This window comes from Mustela nigripes, chromosome 10, assembly GCF_022355385.1.
Source record: "Mustela nigripes isolate SB6536 chromosome 10, MUSNIG.SB6536, whole genome shotgun sequence".
Classification (NCBI taxonomy): Eukaryota; Metazoa; Chordata; class Mammalia; order Carnivora; family Mustelidae; genus Mustela; species Mustela nigripes.
Window position 1 is genome coordinate 21,735,719 of NC_081566.1, and position 19,914 is coordinate 21,755,632.

A 19,914-nucleotide genomic window follows, 5' to 3' on the forward strand; every position below is an offset into this window, starting at 1 on the left:
TGTGGGTAGAAGAAGAATAAATGAAACAAGATGGGATTGGGAGGGAGACAAACCATAAGTGACTCTTAATCTCACAAAACAAACTGAGGGTTGCCGGGGGGAGGGGGTTTGGGAGAAGGGGGTGGGATTATGGACATTGGGGAGGGTATGTGATTTGGTGAGTGCTGTGAAGTGTGTAAACCTGGTGATTCACAGACCTGTACCCCTGGGGATAAAAGTATATGTTTATAAAAAATAAAAAATTTAAAAAAAAAATTATCAACATTCAACTCAAAAGTAGGTAAGCAAAGAGATCATTTGGTACAGAATGGAATCATCTGCTTAGATTATTGAAACTAACCGAATTATCTGTTGGATTAGTGTGAACAGTTGATTCTGAAAATTCATGGGGTTCAAAAGTGGCTTCTCCCTTCTTCACTAAACTATCTCTAAGTAGGCCAACATCACAAAGAAATGATCAGAGCTTCCTTTTACTTACAATTGTTTATTGTATTTCCCAGAACCTCCAGTCTTCAAAGGTGATTACCCTTCTAACTGGATTGAACCACTTGGTGGTAATGCAGTCTTGAATTGTGAAGTGAAAGGAGATCCTGCCCCAACCATCCAATGGAGCAGGAAGGGGGTGGATATTGAAATAAACCACAGAATCCGTCAACTGGTCAATGGTTCCCTGGCCATTTATGGCACTGTGGTAAGTCACACTGAAATTGTTGATGAGCACTTTAAGCACCACAGTAATGCCTCTGTATAGGTACCATAAATGGAAAAATTTCTCTTGTATTCCTAATTAAATCATAAAATCTGAGGGCCGCCTGTGTGGCTCAGCTGGTTAAGTGGCTGCCTTAGGTTCAGGTCATGATCCCAGGGTCCCACATTGGGCTCCTTGCTCAGCGGGGAGCCTGCTTCTCCTTCAGCCTGCTCTACCTGCTGCTCCCCATGCTTGTGTTCTCTGTTCTCTCTCTCTCTCTCACACACACACACACAGACAAATAAAGTCTTTTTAAAAATCATAAAATCTAAATGAATTTTTTTTAAATAAAGAACTGAAACAGTGGTTCAAATCGATTATTTTTAGACTTCAAAGAAATACAAGCAACAAAATAATTCTGCTGCTCTGTTCTCAATCATTGATCTATTACTATTTAGCATCATTAGATAACCTCCTCATATCTGTATTACAGCAAGGAAATTGAAGAATTACAAACACAATTACAAATAAGTTACATGATAACTTTCATTACTAGGCGGATAACTATTTCTGGCTTTCCAGAAGCTTCAGAAATTCAGAAAATGAGGGTTGCTTTAAGTTATTCTAATTTTGGGGTCAAGTGAATGAGATATTTTGTCTAAAAATTTCTCAACGGGACGACATATGGGTAATTTTTATCACATTGTTTAATTAATTGGAATAATAACTAATATACAATATTTAATCATCTAATCCAATGAACCACTCTTAGTCTTTCATTCTCTTGGATTTTATTTCAAGATCAGATGTTGTTCCTTGTCCTTTAAATTTTGAGATGATTTCTACCTTTAGCTGCTATAACACCAGTGAGACTTAGATTTCTTTGTTTTCATGTCCTTCCTTTTCCTCTACACAAGTATTGCTACTTCTGAAGTCCTTGGTACTTCTTCTACTACCACCAATGTTCATACTAATACTAATTATTTTTACCATACAATTTCAGATTCTTAAATATTTATGTTCAACTCTGCAACTCTTCCAAGTTCCAATTACAGTTTCTTATTGAAAATTTCTATTTGGATGATGCATTGACACACCCAATTAAATATGTCTTCCTTCTCCCATCCTCCTCTATCTACTTCCTGCAATTCAGTTCTCCTTCATTGACTTGGTGCTTCTATTCCCCAGTGATCCTGTTCACAAAACTTTTAGCAAAATTTGTGACTCTGATTAGTCACCAAACCTAAACCCAAGGAGCATTATCCTTTATACCACATATCTATAAATTTGGGACATATTCTGTGATTTATCATTATCAGTAAATTAGTTTTTCCTTTCTCTCCTGAAGTTCACACTCTCTAGATAGAGACAATCCTTAATATTTTTAATAACCCCCACTAGAATGGTTTCAACATTTGTTAATTTGTCCTCATTATTTTAATGCTTTTTAAGGTATCTGGAACAAGAGGGGCCCCTGGGTGGCTCATTCTGTTCAGTGTCTGACTCTTAATTTCAGCACACGTCGTGATCTCAAGGTTGTGAGATCGAGTCCCATGTTGGGCTCTATGCTGAGCATGGAATCTGCTTAAGATTCTCTCTCTACCTTTGCTCCTCCTTCCTTTCTCTCTCTCTCTTTAAAAAAAAAAGAAGAAGAAGGAAAGAAAGAAAAAAAATATATCTGGAAGGATAGCCTAGGCATTTTTCTTTGGTGAGATAATTTTGGATAGAAGATTATAAAAAATATTATTTTACTTCAGTTTCCTAGCAATATTGTTCCCAGAGAACAATAACAGGCTGTTTTGAAAACATTTAGGCTGTGAATTTTTTTCTCCTTTTTCTTGTTTTTAAACCTATTTATGAAGGTAAATATATGTAGTTTTTGTCTATTTCTGTGAAAAATTCCTTCTCAAAAAAAATTATATTGTAGCTTCATGGTGAAAAAAGTTATTTACCCTGCTCTGTAGGCTCACATTTTTATAAAGCACTGCTTATTTCCATAGAATGAAGATGCTGGTGATTATACGTGCATAGCTACCAATGACGCTGGGGTGGTGGAGCGCAGCATGAGTCTGACCCTGCAGAGTAAGCTGCTTTATTAAACTCTACATAAATACCTGATTGGAGGAATGTTGCCTAATGAAGAACGTTCAGGTTCTTTAACTTCATAACAATTATATCATCAGTAGCTTTCAGAGTGTGTGTCATTTAGTTTTCTGCTGATGATAGAGCAGTTTGTTATCAAGCATAAAATTGATATAGTTTTGAATAGATTTTTTTTTTCTATTTTATCTAATACATGCAGTTCAAGATTGTGGTTGCTTGGCAGCAGAGCTTTCTTTTGGTTTCAGTCGAGAACCCTTCACGTAGTTTGCCATGGTTCTGTAATAGGCTTACAAAAATGTCATTTTGTGGCACTTTAAAAATGTGTATTAAAAGTAAAGACTAATATAAATGAATTTAAAAGTGCTCTAGGTTGGTTGCTACCAATCTTCCATGAAGTAATTATGTGTTCTGGGCAGGACTATCATGCTCATCACGAGGCCCCTTGGTATAAGCCATCAGAAGGACAGTCTTCAGAACCACTTCAAGATCAACCTGGAGATAGCATCACTGGGTTGAGAATTTAAGTGAACTAACTTATTTTGTGAATAGGCTCAGTATTTAATGGGATAAATTTATGTTTTCTTCTTTCACTTTTGAGAGATGCTATAGACTAGCATTTACTAATGGTTATTTGCTAAACTACTCTTATCTAAGACTTAAACTTCTTAAAATCTTTTCTAGAATTTAATATTTAGTAATAGATATTTAGTAAATGTCTAAGACAGTGTTTTCTCCCCAGTTTTATTTAGGTATAAGTAATAAATAAAACCATATATATTTAAAGTGTACCATTATGAAAATTCAGTATACGTATACACTGTGAAATGATTGCATGAATGGAGTTTATGAACTCTGTCTGTCATTTCATAATTACCATTTTTTGGTTTTGATTGTTTTGGTGAGAACACTAAGATCTCCTCACTTTACAAATTTCAAGGATACAATGCAGTATTATTAACTATAGTCACCATGCCAAATGTTAGATCCTTAGAATTTATTCATTTTATGTGAAAGTTTGTATCTTTTGACCAACATCACCCATTTACTCTAATCTATTCTGTTTCTATGAATTCAACTATTTTTTTAGATTCCATATATAAGTGATATACCATACACTATTTATCTCTGTCTGACTGAATTAGTTTACCATAATGCCTTCCAGTCTATCCATGGGGTTGCAAATGGCAGGATTTCCTTCCTTTTATTGCTGAATAACATTCCATTATATAGATATATACTCATTTTCTTTATCCATTCATCCATCATCAGACACTTAGATTGTTTCTGTATCTTGCTAAGACTGTGTTTCATTAAAGTACATATTTATCAAACATTAGCCTTGTGGGATGTTATTAGGAAAGAACTAGAGTTCAATGGTCAAACAAGTCTGAGAAAAAAAATCGATAAAACAAAGTTCATTCATTTGTCAAATATATAAAGAGCCCCTACTATATGCCAAGCTCTGTTTAGTTGCCAGGTTTCTTTACTGCAGATCTTTCCTGAAATGTTAATATGTTGATGTTTTATAACTCAGCAAGAGAAGGGTATAGTATGCCACGTTTCCCAAATAAATATTATACCCATGAAACCTTCCTCCCTTCTTTGTTGGGTGAATGTAAGTAGGGGGTCACAACGATTAATCTCTCCTGGAAGAGTGTTCAATTGATCTGGCTTATGAAAAGCAACATTAGATTAGCTTATTTACATGTACTGATGATAAGTTGATTTAAATAAATGAGGCATATAAAAATAACAAAATATAATTTGTTTAAAATTAAAATTAAAGCACCAGAAGCAATATTTTCATTTAGATAAAGTACCCATATTTAACTGATCATTATGTGACTGGTAGAATTAATTCAACCATGAAAGATGTACATATGGAATTTTACTGTTGAGTTAATTTACAGTCTTATGAGCAATTGGAAATGTTCAAATATGGTATGGAAATTACGATTCTGAGTTTTATTTGACACTTTCTTTGACCATAGTAGATGGAGCACATGTGCTTATTTAGTCATTATGTTATCATTTAGTGTTGAATGATTAATCTAAAGCATTTAATTTATTCAGCAGCAGTTTATTGAACACATGATGTAATCTGAACACTGGGAGAGAAGTAAAAGCCCCAGCCCTGAAAGTTCCTAAAGTTAATATAAACATCAAGTAAGAACGTCTTGTGTAGGATGATGTGGACATATACACAAATAGTGCATTAATGATACTTACGAGAGGTCCAAACCTCATATGAAATACTTTTGTAAAAGACAACATATCAATAATATCTTTACATAAAATCCTAGCATATTAATGTCACAATGAAACACATTTTACTTCTACTTTTGTCTTATGTTCTATTATTCCAGATACACTTCTCTGTCTAAAATGGAGCCAGGACCCTGAATTATCTGATATTCATTACTTCTCATTGATCAGGACTTTCCGCCACTCAGTTCAAGCCTACTACGTCACAGCTTTCACTTTCCAAGAACATACAGGCTCCTCTTTGCGTCCCTATTCAAATGTGAACACTTCTGATTAAATATGTATTTGAAACCTTGTATGCTGCTTCTGCCCTGGGTGAACCATCCTTTCAAAGCTAAATCCATTTCCATGCTATTTCCTTCTCTCCAAGTAGACTTCTTTCTTCTGTATATAATCTTACCCATTTTTGAAAATCCAGTTCAAACTTCTTTTCCATGAAGTCCCATATTCTATCTTTCTCGACACAGTAGACCAGTATAAACATTCTGCCAGCAGCTATATACAGCTACTTTTACATTTTTTCCACTTTACTTGAGCAGATATGATCTACTATAAGATACTGGCAACCTCTCCTTCCTTCTGGAAGCTCCTTGCTTTGATTGCCAGGATACCATTCTCTCTTGATTTTCTTCCTACTTCAATGATCAGTTCTTAGGAACTTTGTATGGGCTTGTATTCTGTTCATCTCTTAAATAATGATGTTGTCTCTTAAATATGATGTTGTAATAGTTTCTGTCTTTGGCCCTCTTCCTCTCATTTTAGAATCATTTCCCAAACAACTTATCCATTGTGAAAGACTCTTAGATCTGTACTTCTAGCCCATATCTCTTCTGAGCTGCAGATAGGAATATTCTCTTACATCTAGACATCCCTACATAAATGTCCCCACAGATCACCTCAAGCTCAGTAGTTCCAAATGGATATAAATCATCATTCCTTACAACCTTCAAACAAATATGTTCTTCCTCCTGTGCCCTACTGAACTGCCCAAAACCGCTCTATATTGTTCATGTCAAATCCTATTGTTACCAGTTCCTCTCAATTCAATGACCAAGCTCTGTTATTTCTTTCTTAATGACTCTTGAATATCTTCCTTTTCCTCTCCATTTTCAGTGAATGCCTCTGTTTGATCTATTAAGTCACTATGGTTATGCTTCTGTATTACCACATATTTACCTGTTTTCTACTATATTTATTCTACCTAGTCCTTTACTAAATTCTATAGCTATATTATAGAACAGCTAAATAATTATAGTCACTTGCCTATCTTATCAGTGGACTGTGAACTCCTTGATACTAGACGTTGTATCTGTTACCTATGTACCCGCAGCATCTAACATAATGCCTGGCAAATAGTAGGCTCTCGATACATGTTTACTGCGTGCATGAATGATAGCCAGTTATGAAAGAAAAAGTTAATAATGACTCTCTACCTCGAAAAGTGATGTAAAGGAAAGAAGTATATGTTCACCATGTAAAACAGACAAAAACAATGATTAAAAACAATAGTACTAATAATATTATGTCCTTTCCCTCTCAAAGAGCTAGGCTTACATAATCTTAGTGGAGTCTTAACAAGAATTCTCTGAAGGATACAAATGCTCAGAGAAGTCCTAAGGAACAGAAGCAGAGTTTGAGCCCAGAAAGTATGACAGCAGAGCCCAAGCTATAGGCTAATCGGCTTAGGGGTTTAAATTTTTGGACATTTAATAAGTAAAACAGAGCTATGAAAAGTCTATCAATGCCCATTGCAACCTTGGTAGTTGAGAAACTACAGTGTTTTATAAACAAATCAACCTATATTTTTTGTCAAAATAATGTTACTCTATAATATTAATTAAAATGTTAATATAACTTTACAAAAACTAAGAAGCGCTATGTTCTTTTTTCTGTAGGTCCTCCTATTATCACTCTTGAGCCAGTAGAAACCATTATTAATGCTGGTGACAAAGTCATATTGAATTGTCAGGCAACTGGAGAGCCTCATCCAACCATTACATGGTCCCGTCAAGGGCAATCTATCCCCTGGGATGACCGAGTTAATGTGTTGTCCAACAACTCATTACATATTGCTGCTGCTCAGAAAGAAGATACCTCTGAATATGAATGTGTTGCTCGAAACTTGATGGGTTCTGTCCTTGTCAGAGTGCCGGTCACTGTCCAGGGTGAGTGTGATCAGAAGGATATTTTATTAAATAGCACCCAGAGGTACTATTACCCTGGCTGGCTCAGTTGGAAGAGGATATGACTCTTCATCTCAGGGCTGTGAGTTTGAACCCCATATTGGGTGTAGAGATTACTAAAAATAAATAAATAAATAAACTTTAAAAATAAATAAATATATAGCACCTGGGTCAAACCAAATCATAAAAATTATTAAGCATCTTAATCTAAGTTTCCTTTACCCTTAAGATATTTCCAGATTGTGGAGATAAAACAAAAATCACATAATTTACAGACTGAAGGGAATAAAACAACAGAGGTTAGAGCAATAAAATACCAAGCTAACAATTCAGTTCATGTATTGCATGGAGCACTGGGTGTGGTACATAAATAATGAATTCTGGAACACTGAAAAGAAATTTTAAAAATTAAAAAAAAATTTTTTAATTAAAAAAATAAGAAATCAATGCATTTCTTTTTCTTTAAAGAACGACATATCCAAAAGATAAACAGTATTTGAACTTCTTGGTCTCTCGCTCGCTCTTCCAGCAGCCCTGTCCACATGAGTCAGGATAGGAGCTGGGAAGAAACTCCAGTTAGCTATTTGAAATTCTTCTTTCCTGTTCAGATTTTAATTTTACCATCAAGGAGAGCATCCATAAGCAGTTGTTCAGCCAATAGAGATTCAGCCCTAGACCCAGTGCTTAAATGAAATGTAATTTATTTTTTGTTATTTACAAACATAGAGACAAAGTACAATGTTATATTTGTAGTTCATGGCGGATATTCCCAGTGGTCTACATGGAGAGCCTGCAGTGTCACATGTGGAAAAGGCATCCAAAAGAGAAGTCGTCTGTGCAACAACCCATTTCCAGCCAACGGAGGGAAGCCTTGCCAAGGGTCAGATTCAGAAATGCGGAACTGTCAGCGTAAGCTGTGCCCAGGTACACCTCTTTATTCAACGGATAGGCACATGTTCAATAGATACTCATCTCTGTTCCCTAACTATGGATTGCCTCAGTGTTAATGCTCTAAATTGCAAAGTTTCTGACAGTGTAGTGTTTCATCTTTGTATAGTGGATGGTAGCTGGTCAGAATGGAGCCCTTGGGAAGAATGTACAAGAAGCTGTGGACGCGGCAACCGAACCAGGACCAGAACTTGCAATAATCCATCAGCTCAGTACGGTGGACGGCCATGTGAAGGAAATGCAGTAGAAATAATCATGTGCAACATTAGGCCCTGCCCAGGTGAGTATCCCCGGATGACCAAAACTTGGCTGTTTTTAACTCCAGTAAAGGGGTTCTAATTACCTTTTCTTCTTTGTTGTAAAAAGATGTTGTGGCTTTTACTCTGCAATATATTCATTCTCTGTGTTATTAGTTCTGTCTCATTGATAAAGTTAGGAAAGCTATGACATTAATCAATGTTAAGTAAAATCCCTTATTTAATTGAATATCTTAAGGTTGTATAAACTGTGGTGTATTTTTAATCATGTAGAAAAAACCTAAGTATTTATAAAATCATAGCATTTTAGAAGTAATAAGGACCTTAACATCTAATGCAGCCATTCATTTTCAGGTAAGAAAAATGAACTCTAGGGTATTTAAAGACTTTCCCAGAAACACACAATTAGGGAGGGCTAAGGTAGTAATAGCAACCATTCACTAAACACCTGTCATGTTCTAGGAACCATGCTAAGTGCTTTATGTACATGTTGTTTTTTACTTTGTGAAACAACCCTATAGCATAGATATTTCAGGGCTATTTCAGATTTAAGTGACAGAAACCAAACCTAAATAAACTTAAGTTAAAGATTCTACTTTCAGGTATGATTGAGCTGAAGGATTTCGCCAATGGTTTTACTAGCATGTTTTCCATCTCTTGTCTCTGCTTTCTTCTCGTTATCTTTATTGTCCATTAAACTCTTTGCGTGCAGTGGAAAAAATGACTACTGGGAGCTACTGGCTCACAGGGGTCTTATAATCTGAGGCCTCAGAAAAAAAGAGTCTTCTGCTCTTTCTCTCAGAATTCCTGTCAGCCTCTGAAAAGGAGCCCTGTTTGATTTTGTTTGGGTCCCATGTTCACCTCTGAACTCAACTAAATCCAGATGCTTGGATAACCAGCTTGAGCTGCCTGTGCACCGTGTGTCAGGAGGGGCGGGGCTCCTGTCTGACAGCTAGAAAGAAATCCTATGGAATAGGAATGTCTGGCCATTCGTTAATTCAGTCATTTATTCATTCATTTATCCAACAAATATTTACTGAGCCCCCACTCTGTGCTCAAGGCATTGTTTTAACTGTTCCATTTAGAATGATGAAGAGATAATATCATTCAGCTATTAATAAACATACTGAGTAAATGCCAAGAGTTGCAGTGATAGAGCACACCTGGGAGAGACACCTTAGCTGAGATGGTTTAAAAGAAGGGGCTGAGGGGATGCAGAGAAACCAAAATAAAACATGTTCACTACACTGGGTATTATATCCTATTGTGTAAATGAGGAAACCAAGATTCAGAAAATAGATGATAATTCACTAACGTTACATAGCTAGTAAAAATTGAATCAAGGGAGCATCTGGGTGGCTCAGGGGGTTAAGCCTCTGCCTTCAGCTCAGGTCATGATCCCAGGGCCCTGGGATTGAGCCCCGCATTGGCCTCTCTGATCAGCAGGGAGCCTGCTTCCCCTTCTCTCTCTCTGCCTGCCTCTCTGCCTACTTGTGATCTCTCTCTGTCAAATAAATAAATAAAATCTTAAAAAAAAAAAAAAAAGTGAATCAAGAATTTGAATCCAGGTCCGTCTGATTCCTAAGCCTATTTGCTTAGATCCTGGGTATCCTGATTTATAGTTCAGAACTTACATTGCATTAATAAATGTAAGTAAAGTGATGTCATGAAATCTTAAAAAAAAAAAAGTCAAAGCCAAAACTATTCTTTTAATCTAAAATAATTAGAAAGCTGATTATAACAGCATGATATATCAAAGTCAAAAAGCCAGAACATCTGATTAGAGCAGTCTTTGTACAGATGGTCAGTTATTTTACTGACATAATGAAAAGCAAAATGATATTTGGAGATGTCCTAAAATAAAAGTCAGGTTCTTTTTTTCTCTTCATGTTGAGTGACTATTGGTTTACTGATGTTTTGCTCATTGTTCTACTGGCTTACTATTTTTGAGACTTTCCCTAGTTATACCCCAGTCCTTAAATTAATGAATTTAACTATTATTTTGGCATAATGTCAGTGGTATCCTGGGACCAGTAAATGAAAGTATGTATCTCTTTCCAGTGAAAAGTTTAGTGACATATATTGCTAGCTGGGCACAGACCATAGTGGGAGCATTTACCCTTCCCACTTCCTGAGAGGTGGTTGTTACGTTTATCATCATACCATTGCAAAATGCGCAGGTAGGCTAAGAAAGCCTTTCTCATCCAGGGGTATGTCAGATTCTCAGAGATAGGGGGGATTTTCTTTTTATACATGTTGTAATCAATTTGCTAATATTTCATTGAGGATTTTTTTTTTTATCTATGTTCATGAGAGAAATTTACCCATAGTTTTCTTTTCTTGTAGTGTCTTTGTCTGGTTTTGGTGTTAGGGAAATGCTAGCCTCATAGAATAAGTTAGAATGTAATCTTCCTGCATCTGTCCTCTGAAAGAAATAGTGAAGTATTGGTGTAATTTCTTCCTTACGTGTTTGGGAAAATTCAGTGGTGAACCTATCTGGAATAGTGCTTTCTGTTTTGGAAAGTTATTAATCTTTTTTTTTCCTTTTTTTTTTTTCCGTGTTTGTGTGTGTGTGTGTGTTTCTTCTTTGGATTTAACTTTCTGTTCTTTTAATTTTCTGAGATGGAGACTTAGATGATTGATTTGGATCTTTCTTTTCTAATATATGCATTCAGTGCAATAAATTTCCCTCTTAGCACTGCTTTTGCTGCATTCCACAAATTTTATAAGTTGTGCTTTCATCTCTATTTAGTTCAAAATATTTTTAATTTCTCTTGAGATTTCTTCTTTGACTTGTGCATCACTTTGAAGTGTGTTGTTTAGTCTCTGCATATATGAAGATTTTCTGGTTATCTTTCTGTTATTGATTCTCTTAATTCCACTGCGGTCTAACAGCAGATATTATATGATTTCTATTCTTCTAAATCTGTTAAAGATGTATTTTATACCCAGAATGTGTTCTGTCTGAGTGAATGTTGCAGGTGAACTTTAGAAGTATGTGTATTCTGCTGTTGTTGGATAGAGAAACCTATAAATATTTAATTGTATCCAGCTGATCAATGGTGATGTTAAATTCATCTATTTCCTTACTGGTTTTCTGCCTATTACCTCTGTGCATTTGTGATAAAGGAGTGTCAAAGCCTCTAGCTATGGTAGTAGATTCATCTGGGGTTTTTGGGTGGGGGGAGTTGTTTGTTTGTTTTGTAGTTCTGTTAGTTTTTGCTTCACAAAGTTTGACTCTTTTTAGTAAGAATTTATTCTTAAGGGACGCCTGGGTGGCTCAGTGGGTTAAGCCTCTGCCTTTGGCTCAGGACATGGTCTCAGGGTCCTGGGACTGAGCCCTGCATCGGGCTCTCTGCTCAGCGGGGAGCCTGCTTCCCTCCCCCCCCGCCTTCCTCTCTGCCTACTTGTTCTCTCTCTCTCTCTCTCAAATAAATAAATAAAATCTTTTTTAAAAAAAGAATTTATTCTTAAAACTGTCAAACTTTCAGAAAACTTACAGGAATAGTACAGTACAATAATAAGATTCTTACTTAGGTCCAGAGTCCCTGCTCCTAAGCACCATGCCCTATTGCTTTTCCAGAATCAGAACTACAACTTCATGTAGCAACAAATTTATCTATTACATTTTGCATTTTTCTTTCATACTAATTCCTCCATAGCTCTCTTCTTCTGTATTATTTACATACCACAATGTTTTATACTTTATCTGATTTATATTATCATCCTAACTTTTTTTTTTCATTTCATTCATAAAAAAGAAACATTTTAACTCTACCACATATTGTGTCATTAAATTAAATTCTGGTTGGGGTGTTCTGTACTGATTTAAAAAAAGATAAAATGTCTTGAGATAAACACCTCTATTTATATGTAACAGAAACTACACAGATAATAAATGAATAAGCATCACCCAATTGTAATCCTCCAATTTTAAAAATGCATCAATGGGTTTTGTTAACCAACAGCCTTGAAAATTGGGCATATTTTCTGGAATAGAAGATTTTTTCAATCACACAGTACATATATCAGTAATCCAAATTAATAAAAAAGTAGTTTTGAGTAATATCTGCCTTATATTTAAAGGCTTTGCTCTTTTCTTTTTTTCTTCTTCTTTCTTTTTAGAGTTAGTCAAATACTTTTTAGTCCAAATTCTCATCAGCTAAAATAAAAAAGCTCATCTTTGTCTGCAAAGTACACAGATACGTAATAAATCAACTAGAAAATAGTTAACTGAAAGAAAATCTAAGGTGTGTTTTAAACAATTTTCTAGGGGCGGGCGCCTGGGTGGCTCAGTCCTTAAGTGTCTGCCTTTTGCACCGGTCAGGATCCCAGGGTTCTGGGATCGAGTCCTGCATCAGGCTCCCCTGCTCGGCCGGGAGGCTGCTTCTCCCTCTGCCTGCCCCTCCCCCTGCTTGTGCCCTCTCTCTCTCTCGCTCGCTCTTGCTCTCTCTCTCTCTCTGACAAATAAACAAATAAATAATCTTAATTAAAAAAATTTAGGGGTGTGTGGGTGGCTCAGTGGGTGAAGCCACTGCCTTCGGCTCAGGTCATGATCTCAGGGTCCTGGGATTGAGTCCCGCATCAGGCTCTCTGCTCAGCAGGGAGCCTGCTTCCCTCTCTTTCTCTGCCTGCCTCTCTGTCTACTTGTGATCTCTGTCAAATAAATAAATAAAATCTTAAAAAAAAAAAAATTTCTAGGGGCTCCTGGGTGACAGTTGGTTAAGCTCAGGTCCTGTCTCAGCCCCACATTGGGCTCCCTGCTTGGCAGGAAGCCTGCTTCTTCCTCTCCCACTCCCCCTGTTTGTGTTCCCTCTCTCACTGTGTGTGTGTCTCTCTCTCTGTCAAACAAATAAAATCTTAAAAAACAAATAAATAAATAAATGAATACACTATTTTCTTAACAAGGCAACCAAATGATAATTTCATTACTTGGTTTTCAGCTAACAATTTTTGTGTCTGATCGGTTGTGTTAAGAGAATATTTACACACTGACCTGAAGGCCTATTTTGGCTCTTATCTTGGTTCGTATCTTGGTTCAACTGGGTGACCACAAAAACATATTTTATGAGCCCTGTTTCTAGAAAGTACCCTTAAAACAAAAATGTCGCTTGATACTGACTTATACATGAGAGAAACCATAATGTTGACTCTTAGCCCATGCACCTGGTAGGAAACACAAGGTTGTTTCAGTCTTGCGGTTAGATGGTGTAATATGTTAGTTACCAAAAGGAAGGCCTTAATATCACTCCATGGAAACTACTGGTCAGATTTTTGGTGTTTAGGAAGCAGATGAGTGAGTTATTCAGAACTTTTAATTCATGAACATTATGTAATGGAGACAGTTTTTCAAAGAGTTACAACTGTGCAAATCATCATGTTGTTGAAGGATCTATTTTTAAACATGAAGCTGAATCAGGCTTAAAGATGTGGTCTTGAGTCTAGGGTCCAAGTTATCATTATGGAAACATTTGTATTATCTATAACTGCATCTAGATCTGTTATACAGCCTTGCTCCTAAGTTTCTGGTTCCTTCCACTTTTCCCAGAGCACAAAGCACAAACTAATGCTTATCTAGGATTTTTCAACTTAGATTGTGTTTACATATGGTAGTTTGATTACATTCTGTTTTAATAAAATAGTCTTTTTGGGTAAGCATTCATTTTGGCATTAGGTAGCCTTCTGAATTTTCCTATAAATACTAATTCCCATGAAAATCTAACCAGAAGGAGAAAAGAAGAACATTATTTATGTTTCCTTTGGTTCAATTTCAATTATTTTAGATTCCAGGCTAATTTAGCTTATTACTGAGTTAATTTACTTGTATAATTTTGTTTATTTAACAAATGTGGTGCTGTGACTTGCAACTATGTCCCTTGGGATATTTGTAGTTCATGGAGCATGGAGCACTTGGCAGCCTTGGAGTGCTTGCAGTGAAAGTTGTGGCAAAGGTACCCAGATAAGGACAAGACTGTGCAATAATCCACCACCATCATTTGATGGATCCTATTGTGATGGTGCAGAAACACAGATGCAAGTTTGTAATGAAAGACACTGTCCAGGTAAGAGAAATACAATGTTTATACCCCTAGTAAATTGACATCTACCTCTTATCTGAGTGATATGTCAATAAGAATCAATGTCAATAAGAACATCACCCAACCTAACAATGCTCAGGGTATTGTAGTAACAGAGCACATATATTTTTCCTTAATCCAGTTGATGGAAAGTGGGCACCTTGGACCAGTTGGAGTGCCTGTACCGTGTCCTGTGGAGGAGGTGCCAGACAGAGAACAAGGGAGTGCTCTGATCCTGTCCCCCAGTATGGAGGCAGCAGATGTGAAGGGAGTGATGTCCAGAGTGATTTTTGCAATAATGACCCTTGCCCAAGTGAGTGTTGGAAATAGTGAGTCAACATTATACTTTCTTCACATTCTGTTACGACCTTAAGTCCTTGAAGTTATAATATATTGGCGTGCCTGGGTGGCTCAGTCAGTTAAGTGTCTGCCTTTGGCTCAGGTCATCATCCCAGGATCCTGGGTTGGAGTCCCACGTGTGACTCCCTGCTCAGTGGGGAGTCTGCTTCTTCCTCTCCATCTTCCCCTCCCCCCTGCTCATGTGCTCTCTCTCAAATAAACAAATACAATCTTTAAAAATAAAAAATTTAAAAAGAAAAAATCATACTGTTACTTGATTCATCTGCCTTTGGTTTGCAATATCAAAAATGTTTTATAGTTGCTGCTGTGTCTGTATAATACCATCGATGTAGTTGATTTGTATAGACTAGGGCTATGTCCTATTTCATTTTCCTCTCTAGGACCAGCAGCAGAGTGCATACCTACTGTTAATGACATTGATGATATGTTTACAGAGCCAAGCAAGTGGCTTTTTGCCTTAATTCTGTCACTATGCTAGATTTTAAGACCCTAACAGCATCTGAATCCACTGTGTCTAGATTTTATAGTCTTGACTCATCAAGAACAGAGATCTTGTCTCATTCATATCCTTCAGTTCCTGGAATAGTATTAAGACTTAATAAATGTATGCTAAATAGAATTTCTCAAGGACTAGAATGTATCCCCAGTTTCCAGTCAGAACAACAGCCAAACCATCTGCCTTCAGAAGTTGCCTAGTCATAGATTCATATATTTCTTCTCAGTTCCTGGGGAGCGTCTTACCATACTTTTTGGATGAATGTCATTGTTTAGCACTTCTCCGATGGTTCTCTGTTGTAGCTCACGGTAACTGGAGTCCTTGGAGTGGCTGGGGAATGTGCAGCCGGACATGCAATGGAGGGCAGATGCGGCGGTACCGCACATGCGATAACCCTCATCCCTCCAATGGTGGAAGAGCTTGTGGGGGGCCAGACTCGCAGATCCAGAGGTGCAACACTGACATGTGTCCTGGTGAGCCCCCCTGACTCCTGGCAGTAGCATAAGTAAAGCATTTCACTTATTGCTCCTTGTAGCAGCCCCATCATTTCCTTTCTTAAAATGGAAGTTGTATAGGTGGGGAGATTTGAAAACCAATGGGTTAATACTAGCCACTCCATTCTTGTTCACAGTGGATGGAAGTTGGGGAGACTGGCATAGTTGGGGCCAGTGCTCTGCCTCTTGTGGAGGAGGTGAAAAGACTCGAAAACGGCTGTGCAACAATCCAGTGCCATCTAAAAGTGGGCGCCCCTGTCCAGGAGATGCTACTCAGGTGTCCAGATGCAACATGCAAGCATGTCCAGGTGAGCAACTAAGTTAGGATTTGGTAGAACCATTGTTAGCTTATGTGCAGCCTTCTTGAAGATTACAAAATGATATCCCCCTAAGCCCACAAATTGTAAAATGAACTGTAAATGAATTGTAAAATGAATAAAAAGAACTAGGAAAAATGTATTTTTTCCCCTTTCAAGTTGGTCTGTACCAAAGCTTTTGGCTGTATTTTAGCCACCACTGCTCACCCCCATCCAGGTCTCCTTATAAACGATATGGTCTGTACAGCTGTAACTAGTAGTCCTAAGCTTGAGGGACACAGGGGTTTGGAAAACTGGGGAAAGCCAGGCTGAGATTGCAGGCTGAAAAATGAGAGTGGGACAGAAACTGAAAACTTCACGGAAATAAACAATTAGGGGACTACTTTTTCATGGATAGAAATATGGAGAACATGAATGTGGAAAGTAAAATAGGGGCAGGTTCAGTTCTAGGAAAAAGAGTAGGGGGAGTTCAACTATGATAACCCAAGTCATACAACATGGCTGCATATTGTAAGTGATGTAAAATTTCAGAAGGTGGGGCACCTCGGTGGCTCATGTGGTTAAGCATCCAACTCTTGATTTTGGCTCAGGTCATGATCTCAGGATTGTGAGATGGAGCCCCTCATTGGGCTCTGCACTGGGTATGGAGTCTGCTTGAGATTCTTTCTTCCTCTCCATCTGCCCCTACCCCTTCTGACACACATTTTATCTCTCTCAAATAAATAAATAATCTTTAAAAAAAAAAAAAAAGACCAAAAACTGCAGAAGGCATGAAGCCAGAATTCTAGAACCTATGAACCTTAGAAAGAGTTTCTTGGAGTCCTACGAAATGGTGGATAATATTAAGGTTGCTTGTCTCAGGACAGACTTCCTAAAGGCTATAAGAAAATTAGGAAGAACAGTTTCACACTGTTAAAGTGCTAAGATACCACTGAACTTTCCAGAGTCTTAAGGTTGCTTTAGAAATAAAATGTCTGAAAATCAGGAGGTCTCATTTGGCAGAGTGAAAGAGAGGAGTTACGTGAAGGGGTTTATAGGATCTAGAAAAGCTAAAAGGATGAGTGTTTATCAGTCAGCTTTCAACATATCTTGTCAACGTGTCAACTGATTACCAGGGGTTTTGAGGTTCTAACACGTAGGCATGGTGACAGTCCTAGTTTTAATTGAGACATTTTGTAGCTCCTGAACCTTATTACAGGTCACTGTCAAGGGATATTGCTCATCTAAGGGGAATTATTCCATCATGGGTACAAGGACCCCAATTGCAGAAGGAAGTCCAAATAGGTAGACAATTTGGATTACAGAGTCTGGCAGAGAACTTCGAGGATCCCAATTAACTACCCAGAACTAGGAGACATCTGTTGAATGCTGGGATACATGCTTCTCTGGAGACTAGAGAACCAAGGTCAAAATGGTAAAATGACCCAGGTTAAATGACCCAGAAAACTAAATGAATTAGTGATCCTTCTACTCCCTTTCTTGCTTAAGAGTAAAAATAAGAACCAAAATGGCCTCCCAGGTCCTGATTGGCCCTACGGTTTACTTTCCGGCATCATCTTGCAGTATGGTTTCCAGCACTCTCCATCCTTTTCTCCTTTTGGTTTCTCAGATATGGCAAGCCACCACCTCTCAAAAGGGTGCCCCATGCTATTTCCTCTACCCAGAAAGCCCTTGTCCTACCTTCTCTGGCTTAGTTAAGACCTAACTTTCTTCAGATCTCCAATCTATTTTTAGTTTGTTCTCAGACTCCTCTAGGTAGTAGATATCTCATATATTAGTACATTTCAATTTTACATTTATTTGTGGAATTCTAATTAATGTCTGTCTCCCTCTTTCAGATATAAGCTCTATGAAAGCAGCCCTCGTGCCTTGTTTTTTTCTTTTTTATTATTGTATCCTTGTATATTATAGTCTATGTGTAAATGAACAAATGAATGTAATACAGAACATGAAGGTTGAATCTATGTGAAAAAACAAATGTATTCTCTCACAAATAATCAAAGTAGTGCAAATTAAAATGGTGAAATACTGTACTTACTGATTTTTCTGAGATTGAATACAATTGTATTTCTCCCTGGTATATAATACAGAATAATATCTGAAATATCTAGTGATTAAAAATACATATATAGGGGTGCCTGGGTGGCTCAGTGGTTTGGGCTGCTGCCTTCGGCTGGGGTCATGATCTCAGGGTCCTGGGATCGAGCCCCGCATCGGGCTCCCTGCTCTGCAGGAAGCCTGCTTCCCTCTCTCTCTCTCTCTCTCTGCCTGCCTCTCTGCCTACTTGTGATCTCTGTCTGTCAAATAAATAAATAAAATCTTTGAAAAAAAATACATATATAAATATGAAGTAATGAATATTTATGAACTTTGTTATCAGCTTCTTCCCAGTATGTTCCCTTCTCTTGCTAAAGCATGCAGCTCCCTTAAAAGGCTACCTATTCTGTGTCAGTAGCTAGTAATTTTGTTGAACAATGGAAAGAAGGCATAAAATGCCTGTAGAGATGCTTTTTTAAAAATGTGTAGTTGTTTTCAACCTAACTGTCTCTGTATGAATTTTATAGCACTTTCTGCTTTTAAAAGTAAAGTATAGATATTAAGGAAAAGTTGGTAAGCCTTCCATCTGAAACCCAAGCCTGAACGATACCTGTTAGATCCTCCACACATATGTAGACAACGAGCTCAGGAGTTGTTTAGAGGTGATCCCGCCTTTCCTTCTGTGCTCTCACGAAGAGGCAGTAGGTGAAGGAGCATGGGTCTTGATTCTGAGCACATCTGTGTTCAGATCTTCCTTTAACCACTTATGTCCCTGAACTTTATTTTCCTAGTCCATAAACTGTGGCCATCTAAAATGACTTTGTAGGATTTTTGACTGGATTAAAAGAGTTAACTTATATTAAGTGCTTAGTATATAGTACACGACATGCTCAATAAACCCTCATTATTATCATCATTTCATCACCATCAACAAAAACCTTCTTTATTTTGGCTTTGGGGCTAGGGGCTGATTGTAGTCTTTGGACTGTGAAATAATGCCACTATATACATAGATTGGAAGGACCCTAGATTTATGTGGGATGATGAGTGTTACATGAAAGTAGAATGTTTTGAAAGCTTATTTATTTCACTCTTAAATTCAGATGTCATATGATATTTTAAATGTTTGAAAGATTTGTAACATCTTTGAATACAGGCCTTCTTTTCTCCCCTGTAACATCGATGAAATTGTTTCCTTATCCAAGAATGTTTTCTCTTCCCGCAATAGGTGGGCCCCAGCGAGCCAGAGGAAGTGTTATTGGAAATATTAATGATGTTGAATTTGGAATTGCTTTCCTTAATGCCACAGTAATAGATAGTCCTACCTCTGATACTAGAATAATACAAGCCAAAATTACCAATGTACCTCGCAGTCTTGGTAAGTCTCTGCTTAGAAAATTTGTTAATAGCCTCTTTTTAAAATCTGTTATTCTTCACTTATTTCTGCTTAAAATTTCTAGATGATGCCACTACTAAATGATTTGTATGGTAGTCCTTAGTTCTATCCCAATGGTAAATTCTTAAAGACAGGTGAGATACTGATACTTATTTTGCTGTTACTCAAGATTATTTGGAATTCATCCTTATATGTAGAAGGCTCTGAAAATAATTACAATTCATCCTTATATGTAGAAGGCTCTGAAAATAATTACAATTCATCCTTATATGTAGAAGGCTCTGAAAATAATT

At 37.2% G+C, this 19,914-nt stretch overlaps 1 protein-coding gene across 1 annotated transcript in view; it reads left to right on the forward strand.

The window, feature by feature from the left end:
- HMCN1 (hemicentin 1) overlaps positions 1 to 19,914 on the forward strand; it is a 458,039-nt gene that overhangs the window by 406,332 nt on the left and 31,793 nt on the right. Inside the window, 10 exon segments of the mRNA XM_059412784.1 lie at positions 501 to 691; positions 2,689 to 2,770; positions 6,952 to 7,221; positions 7,993 to 8,163; positions 8,297 to 8,467; positions 14,336 to 14,506; positions 14,664 to 14,834; positions 15,680 to 15,850; positions 16,009 to 16,179; positions 19,454 to 19,603. Of these exon segments, the coding sequence (XP_059268767.1) occupies positions 501 to 691; positions 2,689 to 2,770; positions 6,952 to 7,221; positions 7,993 to 8,163; positions 8,297 to 8,467; positions 14,336 to 14,506; positions 14,664 to 14,834; positions 15,680 to 15,850; positions 16,009 to 16,179; positions 19,454 to 19,603 (1,719 nt within the window).